At 42.2% G+C, this 26,052-nt stretch overlaps 1 protein-coding gene across 4 annotated transcripts in view; it reads right to left on the bottom strand.

Annotated features, from left to right (window-relative positions):
- The window catches only part of LOC311051728 (neogenin-like), a 178,326-nt gene that overhangs the window by 60,526 nt on the left and 91,748 nt on the right, over positions 1-26,052 (bottom strand). For all 4 annotated transcript variants that reach the window (XM_084066345.1, XM_084066344.1, XM_084066343.1 and 1 more), the window contains exons 3-5: positions 18,939-19,214; positions 17,353-17,503; positions 5,033-5,169 (exon numbers count right to left, since the gene is read on the bottom strand). In XM_084066345.1, coding sequence (XP_083922471.1) covers positions 5,033-5,169; positions 17,353-17,503; positions 18,939-19,214 — 564 coding nt within the window. The remainder of the gene's footprint in view (positions 1-5,032; positions 5,170-17,352; positions 17,504-18,938; positions 19,215-26,052) is intronic.

A 26,052-nucleotide genomic window follows, 5' to 3' on the forward strand; every position in this document is an offset into this window, starting at 1 on the left:
AAAAATAAGCCCCACGGTCTTCAAGAGGAGACTTGGATCAGTGTCTTTTAAACACATAGGGATTTTCTGATGGGAAAGGAAAATCGATTACACAACAATACATTGTCAGTAGCATCTTAGTGTTACCAGTCAACCGTTTCTAGCCTAGGACATGGAAAACAATCATAACCACACATTATTCACAATGACCTATGCCTTTCGAAAACCTCACAAGGAGTGCTAATCAATCCTATATTATGTGTGTGTGCGTGTGTGTGCTCAGAGGCTGAGACTTTCGACAGAGATTGCAGAGAAATACTGGGCAGGAGGCTATAAGAGGAACGGTATATGTTACCAAGGCGACGATGACGAAGAGATAATCGTCCCGAATATGGACACAACGCCAGTGTGACGTAGTCTTACGACTGCGCGGCATCATACCCTACCCATAAATACTATGACCCGTGGGGATGGTCTGAGTCCGACGGTTTGAATATAGTAATAATAAATAGTAACTAGAAAAAGTGCTCCTCGGAGCACAACTCTCCGCCAGAAGACTTGTGTTGGTTCGAAGGTCGCGAAGGTCGCTATCCCTCTTGTATATGTAAGTGTCCTATCCATCCTGTCTGGGTAAGTGTCCTCTTCCGTTCATTCTGTGTAAGTGTCCTATCCCTCCTGTCCTATCCGTCCTGTCTATGTAAGTGTCATATCCCTCCTGTCTATATAAGTGTCCTATCTGTCCTATCTGTCCAATAAGACAGATAGGAACAATTGGACCGCGACTACTTGACTACTTCCGGTTCGAAGGTCTGGGAGTGAGCTAGTGGCCGGATTTTCGGTATTGGAATCTGGCTTATCACAGTGACACATGTATTTATAGGTCGCTATCCCTCTTGTATATGTAAGTGTCCTATCCAACCTGTCTGGGTAAGTGTCCTCTTCCGTTCCGTCTGTGTGAGTGTCCTATCCCTCCTGTCTGTATAAGTGTCCTATGTCATATCCCTCCTGTCTATATAAATGTCCTATCTGTCCTATCTGCCAATTATGTATCAGCCATTTCATGGTTCCCGTCTTACCTCACTCTGACAGTGGCAGAGACACTGTCAGAGTGATGCCATGTATATATAGGCCCGGTGGCGTCACTAGCCAATCAGATCACAGTATTTCACGTGTCACGTGAGGCTTGACCAATCGGTGTGTCATGTTTAGAAAGTGAAAACGCAGTGATAACAATACTCTCCTGGCGGAGAGTAACTAGAAAAAGTGCTCCTCGGAGCACAACTCTCCGCTGTTGGGAATGTTGGGAATGTTCTATCTGTATAAGTGTCCTATCCCTCCTGTCTGTATAAGTGTCCTATCCGTCCTGTCTGTGTAAGTGTCCTATCCGTCCTGTCTGTGTAAGTGTCCTATCCAATTGTTACAGTATCCGCCATTTCTCAACCATTTCGTGATTGTTCCTGTCTTACCTCACTCTTACCAGACTTGTGTTGGGAATGTTGGGAATGTTCTAATTCTTATGTTCTAACTGTCCTATCCATCCTGTCTGTATAAGTGTCCGATCCGTCCTGTCTGTATAAGTGTCCTATCCGTCCTGTCTATGTAAGTGTCCTATCCCTCCTGTCTGTATAAGTGTCCTATCCGTCCTGTCTGTATACTGTAAGTGTCCTATCCGTCCTGTCTGTATACTGTAAGTGTCCTATCCGTCCTGTCTATGTAAGTGTCCTATCCGTCCTGTCTGTGTAAGTGTTCTATCCGTCCTGTCTGTGTAAGTGTCCTATCCGTCCTGTCTGTATAAGTGTCCTATCCGTCCTGTCTGTGTACTGTAAGTGTCATATCCCTCCTGTCTATATAAGTGTCCTATCTGTCCTATCTGCCAATTATGTATCAGCCATGCAGCCATTTCGTGATGGTTCCTGTCTTACCTCACTTTGACAGTGGCAGAGACACTGTCAAAGTGACGCCATGTATTTATACAGTATTTCACCGTATTGTCACGTGTCACGTGAGGCTTGACCAATCGGTGTGTCATATTTAGAAAGTGAAAACAATACTCTCCTGCGGAGAGTAATAATAATAATAACTAGAAAAAGTGCTCCTCGGAGCACAACTCTCCGCCAGAAGACTTGTGTTGGTTCGAAGGTCGCGAAGGTCGCTATCCCTCTTGTATATGTAAGTGTCCTATCCATCCTGTCTGGGTAAGTGTCCTCTTCCGTTCATCATTCTGTGTAAGTGTCCTATCCCTCCTGTCCTATCCGTCCTGTCTATGTAAGTGTCATATCCCTCCTGTCTATATAAGTGTCCTATCTGTCCTATCTGTCCAATAAGACAGATAGGAACAATTGGACCGCGACTACTTGACTACTTCCGGTTCGAAGGTCTGGGAGTGAGCTAGTGGCCGGATTTTCGGTATTGGAATCTGGCTTATCACAGTGACACATGTATTTATAGGTCGCTATCCCTCTTGTATATGTAAGTGTCCTATCCAACCTGTCTGGGTAAGTGTCCTCTTCCGTTCTGTCTGTGTGAGTGTCCTATCCCTCCTGTCTGTATAAGTGTCCTATGTCATATCCCTCCTGTCTATATAAATGTCCTATCTGTCCTATCTGCCAATTATGAATCAGCCATGCAGCCATTTCATGGTTCCCGTCTTACCTCACTCTGACAGTGGCGGAGACACTGTCAGAGTGATGCCATGTATATATAGGCCCGGTGGCGTCACTAGCCAATCAGATCACAGTATTTCACGTGTCACGTGAGGCTTGACCAATCGGTGTGTCATGTTTAGAAAGTGAAAACGCAGTGATAACAATACTCTCCTGGCGGAGAGTAATAATAATAAATAGTAATAATAAATAGTTATAATATTCATAATAATACTTATAAATACTAGGGCCTATTCACCATAAATAAGTTAGGTGATTAAGGAAAGTTCTCCGGGCCTGCCAGCACTCTGCGACGGTCAATAATAGCCAGCGATTAGAAATACAGTCCTTATATCTTGCAGTACCCTCTGCAACAGTAGAGATATTGAGGGAAACAGATGCATACAGTATTAATGGAGAGAGAGAAGATGGGTGAAACCTGGTCTTCCAGTGACCGGCAAGCTGTACTGAACAGAGGGAGGTGAGGGAGTGGAGGCAGTGTGATGCTGGGGGATGCAGGGAGAGAGGAACAGAATTCACTGAAAATGTGTGAAACACGGAGGCTGAGGCTTCACTGAGTGCTTCACTGCTCTAAACCTTTTTCTTAAACCTCAGCACAAAATGCTGTGGAGTCACATTATCTGGAATACACACCCACGCTCTCCCTGCCCTGTCATAATGCAGCCATTTGTGCATGTGTGTGTTTAATGAGGTAAATTATGTGGTGGCATTAGGACTAATTTATACTTTGTTGAACAACCCTTTCGACAAATGTTGACATTTTATTCAGTTAAAAATATTCAGTCATTTTTGTCGAGTGACACTTGTTTGAAAGGGTCATGCAATCAAGTATAATTTAGCCTTTAGTGAGACAGCAGCATTAAAGAACTAAACTGTCTAATGGAAAATAATTTGGGTCTAGTGTGAAATGATGAATAATAGAATAAAATGTTAGTGATCAAATAATCCGCTTAGTGATCATGTAAAAATGCATAAAGTGCTATGCACTATTTCACCAAAATGCTGCATAATTGCATGCATGACATATTCAGAAATTTCAAGATGTTGGTTTGAGTTCAGATAACTTACGATGAGCATTTATCATCATTTTGTATTGCCTTATTTTATCATCTTTGTAAGGTCTAAATAAATTGCATAATCAGAAAAATAACATATTGATTAATTGGTTAATCATATGTTGCAGCCCAATTAATTACTAGTGGTTGCTTTTGTGTCCTGCAACGTGGCAGAAGTACGTGACAGTAGAGTAAAGAAGAGATGACAGCAGAAAATCCATTCGACTCACCATCTCTCACAACGTTCCAATTTGGATAATCTTGGTTTATGTAATGTAAGGCTAATTACATTTTTATTTGGAGAAAACATTTTGGGATCAGAGTGCCAGAATGACATACTGTGAAAACTATTTTTCTATTCCCAAATATTGAGCAAATTAGTGCCTTTTGAAGCCTTGCAGAGACAATTAGTCTGTGTTCACATGGGGAAACAGTGGTCAATGTTTGCAGAGGAGCAGTAATTAATACTCATCAACACCAAACCTTCCATATATCTGGCAGTTGATTTATTTAGCCCATTAAAACTAAATGTTAGCGAAGAATAATGCAAATGTAATAGTCTAGCTTGTTCAGAGACTAATAGAATCGACCTACTGTAGAGTTACGTACCAGTAGATAAGGAAGGAAATTGTGTAAAGCCCAGAAACCATCTCCCCTCTGTTGTGATTGTATCACCTCGGGGCGACTGACTCCCTCGCCACTCAACGGTCCTTCTGGTCGATCGACACGGTCACGACTTTTTTCTGTTCTGGCCCCACAGTGGTGGAATGAACTTCCCACTGATGTCAGGACAGCAGAGTCACTGCCCATCTTTCGCCGCAGGCTGAAAACCCACCTCTTCAGGAAACACTATCCTTCCTCTTTGCCTGGCCTACTTGTTGTTAACTAGTTGTACGAACTCTTGTTTTATTTTTGTATTGTTTTATTGGATCTTGTTTAGTCGATACACTTATTTGTTTTAGCTCGTGCTCATTTGATTTTGCCATTTTTGTCTCATCTGTTTAAGAAAGTAGGTAGCTGATATATTGCACTTTTACCTTAGCGCTAGGTATACTCTTGGTTGCTTGTTTTTGCAGGAAATGTACTTAAAACTTCTGGTGATTAGTAGTTTTCGTTCCCTACCTATGTTGAATACACTTATTGTAAGTCGCTTTGGATAAAAGCGTCTCCTAAATGACTGTAATGTAATGTAATGTAATGTATCTAAGAGAGTCCAGGTGAGCGAGTGGCTGCAAAAATTACTGGATGGAAGAGACTCCCTACATGTAGCATGAATGTAGTGTTTTGACCGCAATATAACTTGCAGAGCGTGTAGGTCGATGGCTTCAGTCATACCTTGCACTGTGAGCTGGGCCTGGGCTTCGATGGTGGTGTTGGCATTGTCTGCCATGCAGGTGTAAAGACCAGCATCATCCTCTGTCAGACTGGTGATCTGGAGGCTGCTCCCTCCCACCACCTCTATACGACCCACACTGCAAAACACAAACGGAAGAAGAGAAGATGACAAACAAATCTCAAGGTTCAACAAAGATAAATGAGTAACATACACGCATTTCAAAACCGTACATTTAGTTTAACAGCGTAACTCAGGGTTTTTATTGAGTACACTGCAAAACCTAGTAAACCCTGCACTTAGCCGTCAGCTGATACCATATGTGGGATGTTTTGAACCCATTTTGATAATACCGAGTTCTGGAATGAGAACATCACTGTTTCTCTGCTGATATACTGTACCTTGCCTCAGTCTGGATTTATGAAGACACTCTTTAATGCTTCACTGGAGGAACTGTGGATCCTTTATTACATAGATCTCGTTTTGCAGAATGAAACAAACCAACATTTCATTTAATTCTCTATTTTCTTTCTCTTAAATATAACAGCCTCCATTTCATGTGCAGAGGGGGGGCTTGTAACTCTGTGGTTCTACAAATTAATCCTGTGTCATAAGCCTACACATTTTACCCTGACCTATTGAATATCAAAGTACTGTAACTCCTGCCTTACATGCATGTAGGAAGGAAGAATATTACATTTTCATCAGATGAAATTATTGTGCCTACCTCAGACTGTCACTCTACGCTAAATGGACATGGCACAACATTCATCCCACATTGATTTGACAGCGAACCCGACATTTGTTTTTATTAATTACAAAAACAACTTCGTATTTCAAGGGGCAGTCGGCATATTGACGTCAGTTTCACACAGTGCCAGCTGCGGGTGCATAATCTTAAATTTGACACAACTATGACATAGACAGTGATTTGGAATGTTTCAAGAGTCACAATCCCACACAACACACCAATCCTGCACGCAGAGAAATCATGAACCAGACACAAGTTTGTCCATAGTTCAGGTTATTTTGAGGTAGAACTCAAACTTGTGACATGTTATTGTAGTTACTGTACATGGTTACAGAACTACTGTAACTGCTTGAACCACCAGGGAACTCCTAAAATAACCATTTACACCCGGAACTAACTCTAACCTCACGCTCTATCAGCGAACCCTATTCTTCTGACAACCCCATGTTAAGCAGCCCAAGCTGTCAGCTTCTCCATCAGGCCACCAGGGAGAGCAGTCTACACCTCCCATTGAGGAGAAAGAAAAAAAACGAAATCAATAAAAAAGCAGTGCATTTAGACAAAAAAAGAGTGAAAGATATAAAGACAACAAGGTTGGCTCAAGAAGGGTAAATTACAGAGAGAGCTAAGCAAGTGAATTATACTGTGCAGTGACAGAGGACGGCAAGATTAGCCACTATAATTTGCCACAGGGGTGGAGATACACGCAGAGGCAGTGAAAGGCGCTCTGCGGAAAGCAACCCTTCTGCCAGCTATTGAACTGTCTTTAAACAAAGTGCGGACTAGCTGGGACTTCCATTCACACCCTCCTTCTCTCTCCCTCACTGGTTTCTACTCAGACTGTTGGCAGAATTGGCCCTGGGGCCATCTGTCTGTCTGTATCCTGGAGTGGGGCATTGGAGTGGCTCTCTACCTGCTGTCACTGGGGTGACATCACTGGTAGTAGGGGGAAGTGCAGCATAGGGCTTGTATATCATAGGGCTTGTAATGAGCCAAACCCACCAAAAAAACATCGGAAACATGCTTTACTGTGCACGCAGGTTTGCACTTTGCACGTGACTGTTCTTGCCAAACTTGGCATTTGCATTTCTATGACAATGCGCACAGACCAAAAAAAAGTCCGCCCAGAACGGGGGAGGAAAAGAGTGAGAACGGCTGTATTCATTAAGATGGAGCGGAAGAAAAGCAGCGTCCGTTCGCACGCCTGGTTGGTTTCATGCGTAACAAAGCACAAGCATACTGTAGGGAGGGCCAGCAATGGTTTACAGGTTCTTTAAGATTACACAGACGTAATTAAAATCTGAGTGTGTAAAAATGTACCCTTAAGTAAATCAACACTCCGGATTTGTACTGTGTATTTATAATTTGTTCTCTGATTCCTCACACTGCTAAACACAACAAGACAGAAATGCCAAAGGCCAAGCTAAAGGCCATGGGTTATTTTTCATTGCAAAGCCCCACATGTAAAAGCCCTGTCTACTGAGACACGCATTCAAATGTAGTCACTGAGCTGGGCATCTATTCATAGATTCATGGCCTTTTGTGTTGCATGTACTGTACCATGGAGGAGGTCAATAGGCTCCATTGTAATGAAAAAGGCAGACACATTCTCAACAGCTACTGCACAATTTCTGGATACATTTATAATAAGCAGATCTAAGGGCCAATTGCTAAATCTAAAGTGCTTCACAGAATGAGAAAAGTGGCCATTATCAAGACAGAAAGAAAGAGCCGAGGTAAACGGGCTTGAGCTGAATGGGTCTTAGAGTTGCAGAAGCGCACAGCACCATTGTCAAGGTGTTTGCCATTTACTTCTTTTCAAATTGAAATGAGGTTCCTTGTTGTAGGAATACGCCATCTTGAGCATTAGCCGATTCCTTGCCAAGATGCGCAGGTAAGAGGGGTGCTAATTAAAAATACATCATTCAGTATTCACATGCAAAGAGCTGTTTAATCATCTCATAATTTTCGCTGTCACTTTTTATTCACACGAAGAGTAGTAGATGAATGCATGTGTGCGCACACAGACACCCAATGAGGTGAAGGTGTTCGGCAGATTGGGTGAGATGCTGCTAATTGGCCTCAATCTCTCTTCATCGGGCATGGACTTGATGTGTAAATCTTGAAACTGTGATATACATTCTATTTATAGAATCACACATGTCTCTGTCATAGTGTTTTATAACATTTTAATCTTTTAAATATACATCTGAGAAAAACTCTGGTGGTATGCTAATGTGTCGACCATTATTAGCAAGCAACACTAAATTAATTAATACAGTATTACTGTACAGTATGTTGTACTGAACCAATGTGATGTTCAATACATTTTTGATATGGTTAAGAAAAATAAATACCTGAGAAAATGTACTTTTCATTTACATTTCACATTTAATAGAAATACAAACTAAATCATCTCGACTCAGTAGGGTCTCATATTTGTGCCAATACCCATCCCTAATGCCCTACTACTTAAATGGTGCTGGCTGCCCAATGTGACCCATCAAGCTAAGCAACACTATAAAATGCAAATAGAATGCCTATTTTATACCTTACAATGCGATACATTTACAAAAAAGATATTATGGAAAAAACATTACAAAAATGTTGCATAAAAATGGATGCACACAACGTTTCAGTCATGTGTTGTTTTGTTTTTTCATGGCTGCAACTGCTAAATGGTTGTAACTGTCCAATTACCATGTATACACTTGCAAACCCTATTATCATTGTGTGTATTGCTTCACTACTGCATCATCAGCACTGTGATATAAATCTTAGTCAGTGTGTTTTTATCACACTATATATTTATTGGATATTATTTAGTTGTACATAGGTTTTACTCTAGAGTCTGGCAGATATATCAGCCATTATTGTATTGTTTTTTTCCTTCTTTTTTTTTTTTTTTTTTACAACATCTGTATCGGAAATTATGCAGCTGATATTTACCACTTTCGATCATTTTGGGCATGTCATTAGGTGACTATTTTCAAAAGTTTCAAAAGTTTCAAAAATAGCAAACCTACAAGCTCACAATGAGCCGGGTGTTTTTGAATAGGGTTTAAATGGAAAATATGTATTTTTTAATCTATCGAAGTTATTTGTGCTTATTGTTCTTTATTTGTTTGCTTATCAAGTAAATGTTCTCATACAAACTTTAATTACATTGATTTCAAGATGTTACACTCAAAACATTGTTCATCCTGTGGTCTTGGACTGTGGTTCTCAAACTTTTTGTGCCAGTGACCCCCATACAAGATTTGTGTTGTTAAAATGTTAAAATAGATTATTCCAAAAAACTTGAAAACAGCAGATCTACAAGCTCACAATATTGTCAAATAATCAGTGTATATAGGGTTAAAATGGTCAAACAGATTTTGATGCTACATAAACTTATTTTGCTGGGGACCCCCTGGAACCCCCCCAAGGACCCCTGAACTTATTTGGTTCAAAATGAGTTCTAAACCATGGACCTATTGTACGGTATGATTCAATATGAATGCATGTACTGTTACACCCCTAATAAAATGGTGCCATTCACTGCCAAAGTGTTGGAAAGGAAATCAATTATTGCCAGTCACGTTTAATTCAGAACTATTTCTTCCTGTAGTCCCGCCCCAGTATGCAGCAAGAAGAAAATGTGATCAAAAACGTATTCAGAAGGCTACAACATAAGCCTCTCCATTTTTCTACGCTGTAGCCTTAAGCTTGTCCCAACCACTCATACGATACAGAGGGACAGGGGAATAGAAAAGTTTTAGTTTGAGAGGTGACTCAGCCTTCTGTATTATGTGCTGCTGGTCTGGTCAGTACTCCTGGGCAACAGTACCCTGCCTGCATATCTCCTTTGTGTGTTGCGTGCGTACGGTGATGGAGTAGGCTATGCTGCTAGAGAGCAATCAGTGCTGCTGGGACGTGGGCCATGCCATCAGCAGCACAAAGAGGAATCACAACTGTCACAACAAAAGGGGCTGTTTATCATTAACGGCTAAAGTTAGTAGGGAACTATAAACTTTGTTGGTTCTCTCTCCTGACCCACCTTCCTCCCTGTCCCCATCTCTGCTAGTGCTAGCTTGCCTGCACTGTGAATGCTAACTATTAAGGTCCAGGTGTTGCGGCTGAGAGTGAACTTGAACTGAACTTCCCCCTTTGGATTGGTAATCAGTGCCATGCATTATGGAACAGCTTTGAAAAGGGAACAGATCTTTTCTGTTCACAATTGGCAGATAGCAAACTAGGATAAGAATTTCCACGTATACACATTTTACTCCCAAACAAGATATCTCACAATTTACCGGCTGGATTGCCATGGAATTATCTGTGCATATTGAATCTCCCGAAAGAATGGCTTACTGATTTTGGTGACCCAATGGCTTTCCCTCTAGCACCAGCCTTATGCCTTATGCCCTCGTTTCCAGTTTTCTCAAAATCTAGCGGTCAGATTGCCTTTAAACTTCCTGACTTCTGGCTTTCACCTGTTGCCATCCAAATGTGCCATATGGTCAAACACAAATAGTAAAAATAATAAAAGTCAAGGTGGGAGAAGATGAAAAAAGAAAAACAACATGAACAACATTGTATTGGCTGCGGCTTCTCGAGTGAATCAGCCATGAAAACGGTTTTGTTTCCCTCTGGCTCATAATGAAAAGCTGCAGGGCCCCTGAAATGGGAACAACTCTTGCATACCCTACTTTATTTGGTTGTTTTTGTTTTTTTGCCCTGAGAGGACCTGCGAGACTAAACCAATCTTTTGATTGGCGCATATTACAATGAAGCCTGCAGCTCCTTAACCTGCATAATATCCATAATTGTGAGTTTCCTAATGTGCTGTATGCTACAGCATGGGGGAGTGTGTGTGTGTGTGCTCCATCTCAATAATCAAACATGATTTGGTGTGCCCAAACCTTCAGCTACTGTATTGTACAGTTCTACAGTATATGGTCCAGACTCCAGAGGCACCACATGGGGATAGCCCATAAGATTTTACCACTTGAGTTCATTCATTAAAACAGATAGATGAGGGAAAAGTAGGTAAATGAGGAAGCAAGTAAGACACACACGATGACTTCCAACTACAAAATTAAATACTTGTAATGTGTCATAATGATCTGAAGGCAAGACAAGGACACTAGATGCCTTGCGGGGAAACAAGAAGGAGAACTGGTCTGTTTGCATGTGTGTTTTGTGATGTGATGGAGACAGAGAGACAGCCTAAAAAGAGTTCTCATGCTCCACTGACAGAGAACAGTGTTGCGTGTCTTGTTTTCTCAACTCCAACATGGCAATGAAAGCACTCCATTACCTTAGCTCACTCTACTGCTGCCATCTATCATTCCACTTGCAGGGAAGAAACGTGAGCTCTTCCATACAAGTCTAACCGCAGTTCCCATGCCTATCTGAAAGAAAACAGTATCTTTGCTGCCGGCTATTTACATGAAAATTGTCTTTATGTCTAATAAGTATCAAAATGGTGATTTCTCTCATCCTAAACAACATTCTGCAATTCTCCAACACATGCCTTTAACACCAAACTAGATAAATGCCATCATGTTTTGTGGTCTTCTGGTGACACTTCAACTCCTGCTTGGCAACCAACCAACTACCGTGGAACATAATGTGCTTCTATACCGTCTACTTGCACTTGGAACACCAATAATAGCACAATCACTTTGCTGCTGAGGGGGCAGTGGGAGCTAAGAACCGGGTGGAAACGTGCAATCAATCCTACTAATAGTGATGCTGAACAAAAGAGCCAGTAACAATCATAAGCCATTAACATTGATGGGTAGTGTCTCTGATGGGTTACACAGTGTCACAGTGGAAAAGTGCACTTTCATTGTTGTATTTGTCTTATAGCAACAAATCTCAGGTGCTTTTCTTATTTAAGAAAGCAGTTAACCTTGAATTGGTTTGAGGATAGAGTGTGTGCAAACTTGGAAAAACAGTGAAAAATCACAGTGATAGGTTGAGGGCGGAGGTTTCATAGTGTTGTTGCTACTGTGCTTTCATCTGTGAGAGCGAGACGGGTTCAAGTTTTGAGTATCTCTGGCAGAAAGTCACCTCAGGCAACAGTGTAATCACTGTTGATTACCTCCATTGGATGCCAAGTTTAGCTGAAAAGTCTGTGGCATTTGCTCAACTGAAGTGTCTTTTAAAAGGACGATAAAACCACTGACTCAACGTGTGCTGTGCTGAAGGAGCTGTCACAACACAGCGGATCGCACAACTTTACTGAGCACTGGGCGATTAAAGTCCCATTTGAAACATTTCTCCAGGACTGTTATGGAATATTTTCCATCACATCATTTTGGTGAGGAGCGATTGGTAATCCCCCCAAACACACACACCTAAGAATGACAGTGTATTGCTACTAATAAACATGCATGGCTAAGTGGGTATGAGCAAAAACATGCCAGAGTAAAGACCATGCTGTACTGTACGTTAAGAACAAGGTGTTGATAAACGTAAAATGGTTGTAATATACTGTATAGGCTAGCTAAGTGGAAATTCACTACAGCTGAAACATCCACCGCCCAGCTCTGTTGTTCACTCACTACAGTACAAGGACTTCCCAAGGCCATCGAAAGTGACTGAATGTGTGTGTGCGGGCATGCGTGTGTGCGTGCGGAGCTTAGACCATAGTCCTGTTACAATCCCAGTACAAACTTGCCCCCCCTCTCCCCCCTCACACACACACACACACACACACACACACACACACACACACACACACACACACACACACACACACACACACACACACACACACACACACACACACACACACACACACACACACACACACACACACACACGGTTCATACATAAGTAAATATAATTAACACAATCATATTTAAATGAGGGAATGAAGACAAGGAGCAGAAGAGACAGATGGCTTGGAGGTTTTTGAAGACAGTTGATTTACATGCTCTGTCAATTCCCTGTCGCTCGGCGCCATACATAATTCATCCATTTTATTGACTGCTTGGGGATTCTATTAGGTGATAGAGTGATACACTCCCCCCCCCCCCAGAACAAAAGCTGACTGTCCTTTTCATGAGTGTATAGTCAGGACCAGCAGGTAGAGGAAACCCAAATGCATGGGAGAATTCAAAGAAACAAGCTCTAGTCCTGCATGCTGTGAATGCAGGATGGCACCAAGCAGAGTCGAAGGGGATTCAAATTCAGCACGTTAACTGAACAGCCTGCAAGGTTATGTTCTGTCATGATACTGCTGAACTGAAATGGCATTATGTTGGGCAATCTAGTAATAGGTTTCCAAAGCCTAAGTGACAGTGATGGATAGGTCACAGCTATCCTACTATAAATGCGCACAATCTCGGCATGCGTGTGTGAGTGAATCTGTCCTTGGCGTATCTAGAGAGCCAGCTGACTGACCGACGGCAAACTCGGTGCACATATCGGAGGCGAGGACCTGAGGGAGTGCAGTGCCCGGTGTCAAGTCGGTCTGAAAGACGATTGTCCAGAATCCGACCGATATGCCCATTTATAGGCATATACTGACATGGACAGACAGATATCTCCATATTATCGGCATAAAAGGAGCACAGACAGACCGACAGATACAGAGACGTCCATATAGGGCATAAAAGGGATACAGACAGACGGGTACAACGGGTATTGCATAAAGAGGGGGGGCGTTCCCAACTGGCATCGTTCCTGACTTGCATCGTTACTGACTGTCTTTCCAGAGTAATTTTAAAACTAAAGTCGAATGAATGACAACAATAACTAGAAAAAGTGCTCCTCGGAGCACAAGTCTCCGCCAGCAGACTTGGGAATGTTGGGAATGTTCTACTTCTTATGTTCTAATTCTTACAAAAAATAGAACATGTTACTGTGTCATAGTAACATGACACAAGTGTCCTATCCGTCTGTATAAGTGTCCTATCCGTCCTGTCTGTATAAGTGTCCTATCCGTCCTGTCTGTATAAGTGTCCTATCCGTCCTGTCTATGTAAGTGTCCTATGTAAGTGTCCTATCTGTCCTGTCTGTGTAAGTGTCCTATCCAATTGTTACAGTATCCGCCATTTCTCAGCCATTTCGTGATTATTCCTGTCTTACCTCACTTTGAAAGAGGCTAAGACTCTTTCAAAGTGACACATGTATTTATAGGCCGCTATACGTCACTAGCCAATCAGATCACACTATTTCACCGTATTGTCACGTGTCACGTGAGGCTTGACCAATGTTAGCTTGACATGTGGAAAGTGAAAACAATGTCTCCTGGCGGAGACAACTAGAATATTAGCAATTCTGGGAAATTGCAAAGTGTGGTTGCGCCGACGCTGCTCGCCGGGACGCTAGGAATACACCGGGAGGAATACCGTCGGAGGCCGTGCAACGTGCAATTCGAATTCGGTGTTGATCGGATCCCGTGTTTGTGATACGTGCCGCTTTGATTTTAGGAAATTAATTCACTAATAAATGAATATCCATTAAACTATACAACGTATCTCTTAGCAAAATGAGAGCGCCCGATTCCCGATGAAGCCGGTCAATTTGACAAATACAAGCTTGTGCCGCGCAATGAGCTTGTAGATCTGCTATTTTCTTTTAAAATCTTGGAACATTTGTGCAAATCTTGAATATACTGTATACAGTATGTTTTGAAGCAAACATTTTTAACTCTGATCTGTTCTTCTGGGGGTCCCTGGAACAACGTATTTTGAGATGGGGGTCCGCGGCCAAATGCATATCATTTTGGAAAAGTTGGAGCACCACTGATATAGCAACATACTGTTAGGATTTAGAAAACATTTTTGAGCGGTGTAGCCGCTCCTATAAGTGGGGTTGGGACCCATGACCCATCCGTCGTGAAAATGTGTCTTTCGCTGTACTGTGATTGGCTGATAAGTATTCAGACCCTTTGCTCAGTATTGTGATTGGCTAGCGAGACGCATGATGAAATTCATAACCTATAAATAGCACATCGCACTTAAAAATTTTTTTTTTTTTTTTAAAGTGAGCTTCCATCACTGTGATGACCTTAAATAACACCGCTCACTTCACACTGGGTGTGATTTTTAGATATGCATTTGGCCGTGGACCCTCATCTCAAAATGTTTCGTTCCAGGGAAGCAAAGATTTGAGTTACAAATGTTTGCTTTGAAAAACTATATATATTCAAAGATATGCACACATTTTCGAGATTTTTCTAAAATAGCAGATCTACAAGCTCATAGCTCATAGCACAGAGTGCCGCGCTAGTATATCTGTGCGCTTGTATATCTGCTATTTTTTGAAAAGCCACAGAAATCTAAAATGACACAGATGCGTTCCCGGATTGAATGTGTTTATTTGACTGCCATTACAGTACAGGTATCGATTACCATGCCGACAGACTCACTAGATTCAACAATGAGACCAAGAAAAAAACAAAACATCAATAACAGACTTCGCTGGATTTTCTTTTATCATTATTGTTGCAATTAAAATTCCAGTGTAAAATTATTTTGACTGACTTGATGAAAGGCAATGTATCAAGAACTGATGGCATTAAACAAAATAACTATTATAATCCACACATCTCCAGCTCAAGTCTTACTTCTGCCTTGGTCTTCAATTAAAAGGCATCAAACGGTGTGGTGGCAGGGAATATGTCTGTGGAGTCTGCAGTATAAAAGACAACATCCAAACTTCCAAGTTTGACAGATTTCTGTTGTTGTTGGAGGATTACAATTTGTCCTGAAGGTTTTCTGAGGGAACCAGTCAGATAGTGGGATGACATGATATGAAATGTAATTATTTACCTGGTTCAGACTGCAACCAGCTTTTATAAAAGTAGCTATAGGGGTGACACAAGTTGAAGAGACAGAGGGAGTTAGGGAAGAAAGGACCACCTGGACACGTCAGCTGGTTTACTAGTTACAGGTATAATCAGCTCCATAAAGGAGTCACCATTTCATGGATTAAAAAATATGAATTTAAAATATTACAGTTGAAAATGTAATTTTCATCGACCAATGCTTGTCTAAAGGGTCATGTGATGAAGGATAAATTAAGCCTCATAGCCATATGCCAGGGTTGACGTGTCTTCATAAACTTCCTTCTTATGTCTGCGGCTTTGCTGACACTACTTTGAAAGACATGTTTTTTCTGTGCTCTCATCTAAAAGACCAATTAGAAACTCCATGTAGATTCCCCCTCCTCTTTCTTTCCTCCATTCTGCCCCCTGCACACAACCCCATTACTAATTGACAGCAGTTTCGTCTTCTCTCAAGTAATGCCGACACAAGAGCGACAGTCATCTCTCAAAAGGAAAAAAACACTCCACTTGGTGCCGTTATTAATTGTCAGTGTCCATATTACAGTCCAACGTATCACCGATGAAATTAATTCACCTTTCGGTGTTTTCGAGGTGGGGTGCCAGTGGGGGCCAGGTCACTGCAAAATGAGGAGGACCTCGCCCATTTGTTAAATGCACATCTTGCTAATTACACACGGAGGCGCCCGCGGGGGAAGCTACAGACTCTGGGCAGTGTTTTTATAATTAATAATTTAATAACTCCGCGATTAGCCAGCTCCCGCTGACAGCCAGACGTACTCACTGACAATTCCATATGGTGTTAAACACACTTACATTTTGAGCTATGTTCCTCTGTTGGGGATTACAGTAGCTTTAAAATGAGACACTAATGGTATTCAGGCTGACACTACATTGGAGCCTTGTGGGTGCCAGGTGATGGTCTCAAATTGAATTCCACTGATGGTGAAGAATTCCAGTCTAGGTCTGTAAATTGAGACGAATGGGCTCGATCTAAGCCGTTTGGTGTTGAGTTGACCTAAGTTATTTACTTGAGGGGACTATGTGGGTTAGGTAAGCAAAGTTCATTCTTAATTGGTGAGAATGAAACTTTCCAATGTCCAATACAATTGTCTCCCAGGGATTTGGACTGCTAGGTCTGAGCTAATGAGAGCCAGAGGACTGAGAGCACAAGCGGCTGTGACACCCTCTCTCCGCACTTAATTTGTGAACTTCCCCTGAGCTGGCAACCCTGCAGCCCTCGTCTCCGAGCTGAAGTGGTGGTGTTGGCACGTCTAGGACCTACCCCCCAAGGGCTCTTGGGGCAGAAGTGGCAGAATGGCATTAACACCTCAGGGAGCAGGCGCCAGCACTTTAAACATGTTTGCTCTGGAAGGCCACTGGCACTGGTGTACAAAGGAGCAGCACATTGCTGTCTCTGTTGCTTCTCAGGGGCTGGGAATGTGGGACAGCCAGAGAAAAATGGTATTCACACAGTTCACAATAAAATCCTCCGTTTCAATTTTACTGTACGAGTGAACAAATGGAACCATATGGACCTGTAAGGATTTTACAGTGCACCAGTTGGCTTTGGAATAACAGTTGAACAAATGATTCCGATAACCGAAAGAGGCATTTGCATCTAGCAGCATTAGCACACCAGATGCCATATTGATATGAGCAGAGCTCCTCTAAAACCTTTTTTTTTTGTGTGAAAATGTTGTACATTTCTCTTTCATTTCCCTATAGCATCTGCACATTACAGTGTCACTACAATGTACAGAACCCAGTGTTCATGACCGTACCTCTCCTCCAGGACCTTGTCTCCAACCATCCAGCGGACACTGGGGGCAGGGTGGCCAGTAATCACACACGGGAGCAGCGTGCTCGCCCCCACCACCTTGGTCACAGCTACAGGCGGCACCAGAAATTCCAACTTCCTCTCATCCCCCGTTTCTGCAAGGGAGAAGAAAAGTAGGGTCAGGGTTGGGACTGCGGTGATGAGTCGTGCAGAGTGGGTGTCATCTGTCTTAAAAAAAACTAATTCAAAACAAACTCAAGGCTCAAGTCCCTTCCTGACACCGCAGCTGAAATGGTCCGATGACTGATGTCCACGTTGACGGGAGTGACAGTTGAACTGGAGCGATCTCTTTGGGGGCTCAAATGTGATCACTGTCTGCAATTCCAATGTGACTCAATGGATGGGTAATGTCTAACGACAACCAGGAGGTCAGAGTCGGGTTCAGTTTCTTTGACTATCCACGCATGTAAGACTTCTAGTGAAGTTGAGTCTCCATTCAAAAACAAAACTGGGATGGAGTTGGAATTTAAATCGCTCAGCAGAACCTCATGAGTTAATTGAGGTTCGATGAGACAATACATTAAGACAATACACCAATGCAACTAGTCGCAACTCCTTGCAACAAAACCGTTTTAAGGCCAGTCCACACCAATGCAACTCCTTGCAACTGCCATTGGGGATAATGGTTGCAAGTAGCATGTTGCAAGGAGTTAAATCATTGGTGTGGACTGGCCTTTAAATGAAAACAAATGTATTTCTGTCACAATAACATCTGCCATCAACCAAACAAAATGTTTCCCAAACATTGCTTTACACATGTGCCTTCTGTACACATGCAAGACTTTCTGCCACTACGGCACATATCCTAGGGACATAAAGAAAAATAAGAGGCCCTCAGTGGGGTCTTGTTGTATGCTGATTTATGACCAGTAATATCTTCTCTCTGCTGGCAGGGGCCTGGTGCTTAACAATTGAGTAAATAAAATGTCTGGAAGGGGGAGATGAGACACGCTGCCACAGAGGAATTCAGCTCCCCTTTGAGTTACTGCAGCCTCACTGATAACCCCAATGGGAGTTCTATCTTTCCTTTAGTCGTTCAACCTCAGTGCTGCTCTTGGGTCAGGTCAGATGTGTGCATGTGTTCCTGTTAGAGGTAATGAGCTGGGCAGATGGGAACGCTGTGTACTTCTATAATCAAATGGTGCAATTACCTGTTTTGCTGTAGGGTTCACAATTATATAGTATGTGGCTGCAGTTATTATATAGTAATCATGGATATGACCAAGACAATGCCGAACAATATACCAGTGGAAAAAAATACAGGGGAAAAAATGATGAAAGAATAATAATGGGGCACACATTGGTTCTGTATGTTACAAACTGATAGCAACTGGAATCATGTCTATACAACAATGCATATTTAATTAATTACTGCTGAAACACAAGCCAGTACTGAATTAATATGAAGGTGTTTCACATGAAATTGCCATAAGAACCAACTATCTGTATTGTGGCGGCATGGTGTCGACACAGAGTATTTTCCCTTCTTGTTTTACTTTCAATATAACTACAGCTTTTTTAAGAGATTACCTGGCACAGTTTGAAGCTGAGCCTCTTCGCTAGACTTGGTTGGTCCTACATTCTCCACAAGGCAGCGGTAGAGCCCTGCATCGGCCTCCGAGACGTTACTGACCACCAGGGCTCCAGTGGGCAGCTGGAATATCCTGGTGTCCATCTCCAGAAGTTGACGTTCTTTCTCCCAGTGGGTGTAGGGTACCAGGTCTGGGTTGACGTCACACATCAGCACCTGACTATCACCCAGATGCACAGTTGCTGGTGCTGGTTGGTTGCTAAACCTTGGCATACCTAAGGAGAAAGAGGAGAAGGGTGTGAAATTTTGCTTTGGCAAGCTGGGAATAAAGTGTTTACACGAGTCACGTAACATACTTTCAACTGAAAATGCATCACGTAACCTGTGACGACACTATTTTGAGCTAAAAAAGTCACGTTTTTATTCTTTTTTGTTAGTTGGCACACAACAATTGTTCACTGAAGCATAAATTAGACTTTACAGTATCTGAAGCAGTACCAATTAGTATGGATAATTCTGGATCGTATCAACAAAGCTACACCACAAATTATGATATGATCATCTAACTTTGAATGCATGACAGTGGTCAGTGGCCATTACTTGTTCTTTAAAATAGGTGAGTGAAACATTTGAATTCCATATTCAAGATAACGTCTTCAGTGTGGCAGGCCAACAAGGCAACTGCTTTCACCCCCACTCAGATATGCAAGCACAACTGCATATACACACCCATCCGCCCACACACAAATACACAGTGGTGTAGCGCAAAGACTTATCCCCAATGGAGGATGCTAATTTGCTATGTGGCACAGAGAGACACCACACTAATTATAAAAAGGCTAGATCCACAGGCTGCTTGTGTTGCTCTACCCCAAAACTTTCATCTCAGTGCAAATAATTATTTCCTACAGTTGAAACTATTGATCTGGAGTCAACACAAACAGGACACACTCCCAACAATCACAAACAACGGCTTCAATTAAGAGGAACGCATGCTTAAACTGCAAATAGGACACTCTGGTTTGTTAATACGAAAGCGGAGCTGTTACTAAAAAGGAAGGAGGCCACTTCATCTACCAGTGAGAAAAGAAAACCTCCATGCTGTGTTATTACCATGGAGGGCCTCCTGAATGTTTGGGTAGGCTGTGGTTGTCTCCTTGGTAATGGGAGTTTTTGTGAGACAGAGAGAGGATGAGAAAAAGAAAAGGAAAAACGGGAGGGAGGGTGAAAAAAAAGATGGGATAAGAAAAAGAGAGAGGGGGATGAGGGTTGAGAGATGAAAGATAGTGAGAGATAGAGAATGTGTGTTGCTTGCGCACTAGAACTATACTGAAAGTCCATACCCAGGAAGTAGAGTTGAAGGCTTGTTGAGTGATGAGTGGGTTGCCCTGTCCCCCCTGAACTCTCTCTCTCTCTCAAACACACACACACACACACACACACACACACACACACACACACACACACACACACACACACACACACACACACACACACACACACACACACACACACACACACACACACACACACACACACACACACACACACACACACACACACACACACACACCCCTCTTCAAATCCGCTCCCAAGAGCTCTGGGGTAAATCACACTTAAAGATAAGAGCTTCCAGCCGCTAGCTAGAGACACCTCTTCCTGGCCTGGACTGAGACACAGTCCAAACTCAGCACCCTGTCACTAGCGCTGGGAGAACAGCAGCTTGAAAACACACAAATGTACCATACGTCTACACTGCACCCATGGTATTAAAGCTTGTTCCTTCGAACCTCAAAAGAATGTGAATTCTATTGGCTCTTTGGCCAACTGCACCACAATTGTAAGACTTGTTTATCTGGAGATGCACACATTTATACACACACACACACACACACACACACACACACACACACACACACACACACACACACACACACACACACACACACACACACACACACACACACACACACACACACACACACACACACACACACACACACACACATATGCGTGTGTGTGTCTGTATGTGGGACTGTCTGTGTGTCTGTCTGTGTGTCTGTCTGTGTGTCTGTGTGTGAGAGTACTGTATACATTACATATGCATGAATATAGTAGATATATATAGTATTAGTGATGCTCCGATCAATCGGCCACCGTTTTAAATCAGCTGTTTTTCACCTCAAATGACTCGATCATTCGTTGCCAAATTAACGGATCCGGCAAAACGATCTTCTGTTAATCACTTAAAGGCCGGTACCAACCCCATCAGTATAGTTGCAAAATTCTTTGTTTGTTTTTCCCTTACATTATGAAGAAAGGCAGGAACACAGTGGTGTTACCTTAACAATTATTGTTTTTATGGAATGACACCAGTCATATCCTGGAATGTGTCTGAATGGAAAAGCTTATTTTTTTCTGAAATAAGCAAAAATGTTTATTAATAATAATAACAAATCTGAGCTTGCCAGCAGGCTGATAGCCTAGTGAAAGTAATCACCATAATTCACCATAAAAAGCTCTGGTCAAAAGCTTTTAAACCAGTTAATTAATTCAGCAGTTTTTATTGTGGTAGTTGAAAGTTCACATCCTACACAAACATACGGTAGGCTACTAAAACAAATATTTACACTTTGTCACTTGTACAGGCTGTATTCTGCTGATGTGTGTATTTTTTGTCATTCATAATTATGTATATAATTCACATTTGAATGCTATTCATAATGTAATGCCTAATGTTTTCATATTTGCCAAGGTGCGATGTCACAATGTTTTCATATTGCACGTGCATGTTTTCATTGTGTGCATGTGGGTGCGTCACAGGCATGCTCTCTCACTTCTACCCAACTAAAAATAGCACTACACCCTGACTCCCTGGAAGAAGATATTGCAATAGGACAATCCTGGCTAAATAACAGATGCATTAAAAAACGGGGGGAAAAATGCTCCTCTGAGCACATAGATGCCAATCTTGGGCAATCAGGATGGAATATGAAAAATCGGACAGATCTGTCCTGATCACATGACTATAGAGATAATGTGTAGTGTGTGTGCGTGTGTGTGTGTGTGTGTGTGTGTGTGTGTGTGTGTGTGTGTGTGTGTGTGTGTGTGTGTGTGTGTGTGTGTGTGTGTGTGTGTGTGTGTGTGTGTGTGTGTGTGTGCGTGCGTGCGTGCGTGTTTTCAGGTGCATTAGGATTGGATCATGGTACACGGTAAAATCCTGAGTGTTCATTAATCTATCAGAATGTACAAACATCCATCCGGTTCCATTTGTACACTCACAGGGCTACAAATGGATAAATTAACACTGATGATTTTACTGTGCAGGGCATTATAGACGGGAAGTGCTGATCGGGGCCAACACTATCGACTCCAATTAATTACAATTCTCCATTTGATCGGCTGTGGGTGCTTCATTTTCCACACCTCTTGCCGGCGCTATCTATCGAACAGAGGTGCCGTGATGCCAATCTCAACACTTATTATGAGCGTGTGATGAAGACCTGTGATTGCAGCGCAAAAACCAATGATGGCTGATGTGAAGGCCCATCACTCTCTCTCTCTCTGCGTGTTCTGCTCTGTGGGCTTTGTCTTTACAGGTGACTGGCGGGCTGAGCTGGCTGGGTCGTAAGAGCAACCCGATTGCAACATTGAGCTTTGGAATATAATGGCACGCTCAGCTTTGGAAGAGAAGATCACTGGTGGTGAGTGATATCACTTCGCATATCATAGTTCAGCCGGATTGATCTGTGTAAGCCAAAGATGCACGATCGCCACAAGAAGCAAATGTTTATCATGTTCTCCTCCATTTAAATCAATGTGTCTCTCTGTGCTATCCTGCTCCACAAGCGGATATTTGAGCAATTTTCTGTCATTCTTTAGTTTTACATTTTACAAGTTTCAAACACATTTCATTATTAATGCTATATGTGTTCTTAGCTTAATTGAAAAATGGATTTTGCGCGTGGTCTCTAATTCCTTGTTGGGACTCAGAACTGGTTTCTAACATGCAATATTCAAAACTGAATGCAAATCCAGAGCAACAGCGCCAACATTATTCTGGCAAGATGAGTATGACTTCAGTGGGAAGCACAAATTCTATGTACAGATATGTTCGATCATAAACTACAAATCGAAACTATTTTATAACAAAGGGAGTCTACCGGTGCGCCTCAGCCTAAAACGGCTAGTCCGGTGCGTCACAGGAGCAGTAGTCTGGGAGTCTGGGCATCGGAGCTTGGACAGCAGGGGCGCGGCCACTGCGTTGTGATTCAAATCAACAGCCAATGAAGAAAAGGGGGCGGGATCCACATGCAGTGGGTGTTGCATCTAAATAGGATCGACAGGAAGCAATTTCCCCTTGAGAAATTGCGGCCGCCATTGTTGTGTACTGCTGTTTGCCTCTCGTCGGACTTTTTACACGAGTTGCACAGCCTCAGACCGGTAAGGCGTGTCCGCTCAGATTCTGAGCGTTAGTTACATCCCGCCCACAAATACCAGGACTCTGGCCCATTAGTTCCTCGCCAGAGCTGGCGAAAACTTCTGGGAACTCAGATTACAGGAGCAGGGACAACAGATGCAGAAGGGATCGACACTGGAGCAGCTCGGACAGTTTAAGCCTTTTGACTCAGAGGAAGATCGCAATTTCTTTTTGTACTTGCACCTGAATGAAAGACTTAAACTGTCCGAGCTGCTCCAGTGTCTATCCCTCGGAAACTATTTTCTGTTACACAAAAAAAACAACATCTAACAAATTTCAAAGTGCATGAATATAAAAACATAACCTGGTTTGCAACACGCAACACAGTAACACATGCACAGGTAACAGGGAATGGTTCAAGGAGTGGGACATCTACCCTCCTCTGACAGTGAACCTGCTGCAGAACATTAGATTCATTGAACATTACATCAACTGCATAGCCTCGCCAGCAAAATCTCTAATCACATGAATGACAATAAAAGAATGTGTCCATCATTCGAGAGATGGAGATAGAGATTAGAAGAGCAGAATGAAGCCGCTGAGCTGCGAACAAGGAGAATGACTGTCCACCATGCCTGCGAGCAAACTGTGTGCGCATGCCCGCATAGACACACACACACACACACACACACACACACACACACACACACACACACACACACACACACACACACACACACACACACACACACACACACACACACACACACACACACACACACAGACAGTTGGACACATATTATTCTTAATTAAAAGCAGGTACTGTATAGAATGACAATGAGCAGCTTAAGGGAACCCGAGGTAGGTTCTAGGGATGTCCCTTTGGATTCAACATAATTCTAATGCTGAATGGCTGCCTTTCTCCTTGGATAGACAAAATATATAACAATTTGACTAAATCAGTACCATTTAAAGCACCACTGAAATAAGAGTTTATAGTTTCCCAGGGAGACAAGTGAGAACTTTTTTCATCCTGGTGTTGTACCCACCCCTCCTGTCTCCCAGCTACTGCAGTACAAGAATAATATTTGACCAGCATTGGTAACAGTGGTGTGGTCAGACAAGGATACATGATGACCCAATGCACAATTACTATGAATATTCAATTCCATTCATTAATCCCCATTTGCATGATATACAAATAGTGTGACACCAAAATGGGGGGGAGGGAGAGAGAGAGATTTAAAAAAAAGAAATGTGTACGTTAGTCACATATGCATTTGATGAGACTACCTCCATATGGTGACTAGGATAGATATTACAGGGAAGGCAAGTTATTTAATAAACAAGAGACCACTTCAGAAGGAGCTTATCAGATCCACTCAGTTTTACACTGGTGCCCATCTGGTCCAGGGGCTTTATTACCGGGTGTGGATGTGAGTAGTTTTAACACATCGGTCTCTCCCGGTGAGAGTGAGGATGTTGATGCGATACATCCCTGCAGCTCCCTGTCATCCCTCTCAACGTGTGTGTAAAACCCATTTTGTTCGTCTGGCAGATAGAGATGACCCACAGACTCCCTCCGCACTGTTGACTGAAGCAACTTTAAAGTCTTAACAAGCGGCTACATAGTTGCCAAGCTGAAACATCCTCGACCTCCATATAGACATGTTTTGCTCCCCTAGTACTGGCGAAAAATAACACCAATATGTTTTCATGCGGAAAATTGTCTCGATCTTAATATTGTGCTATAAAATTGAGAACACTCAGTCTAAATCAAATGTTTTCATCAATGAGTAGGCCATTCAACCTGAAATTGCACATGGGCATTGAGCATTGGCATAGGCAGGGACCGATTTTTCCATTTTCACAAATGTAAGCTGTTTATTATTTTGTAATTTATTGTTTGTAAATTTCTGCCAAGTCTGCGCAGAGTTGTGGTGCACGCATCCCCAAAGTCTGCATGTAGTTGGGGCACACCAATCCCTGGGTATGGACTAGTTTCTGAATTATTTATAAACCAGTAATGACAAACTAAGACTGGAGGTAAATTCCAGGAGCAGTACTCATTGCTGTGCAGGTAAAACAGACTAGTACAGTATTGTTTCATCTCCTTTCCTCCTTGCTTCACCTATGGAATATAGGCTTTTATAAGTAATAAGTAAAGTGTGATATTGTTATTATCGACTAATCAAAGAGGGGCCATAAAGAGAAGGCACTGGTAGCTGACTGGATAGTAACTTTACCATGTTACGGTTGCATCTAATGACTATTTAATAACTTGTTAATCTGTCAATTACTTTTTAGATACATCACTGTGTGATTCATTTAGAGTCTAAATGAATTATTATTCAAATTACATTATGGTCTAAATTTTAGACCATAATGTCATTTGAATAATACATGATCATACAGTATCAATACTGCATTTTACATATAAATGACACGAAGCTCTGAGTTCTCATGCTGTTGTCATCTCAACTTTACCAACCAAAAGTGTAGCTATTTTCAACACAATAGCTTGAAAAAAGGGTCGCTTATGATTCCTTTGATGCATTCTTAGATAAGGCTGCATGCTTATTTGATTATTTGCAAGATATTATGGCCTCTTGCTGCTGAAATTGGTCAACAATGCTTGTTGAACAAGCATCAGCTGTGACTAGTCAATTTTTCTCCTCAAAAAGCCCTTGAAA

The sequence above is a fragment of the Gymnoscopelus microlampas genome (genome assembly GCF_963454915.1).
Source record: "Gymnoscopelus microlampas genome assembly, chromosome: 1".
NCBI classification, from domain to species: domain Eukaryota; kingdom Metazoa; phylum Chordata; class Actinopteri; order Myctophiformes; family Myctophidae; genus Gymnoscopelus; species Gymnoscopelus microlampas.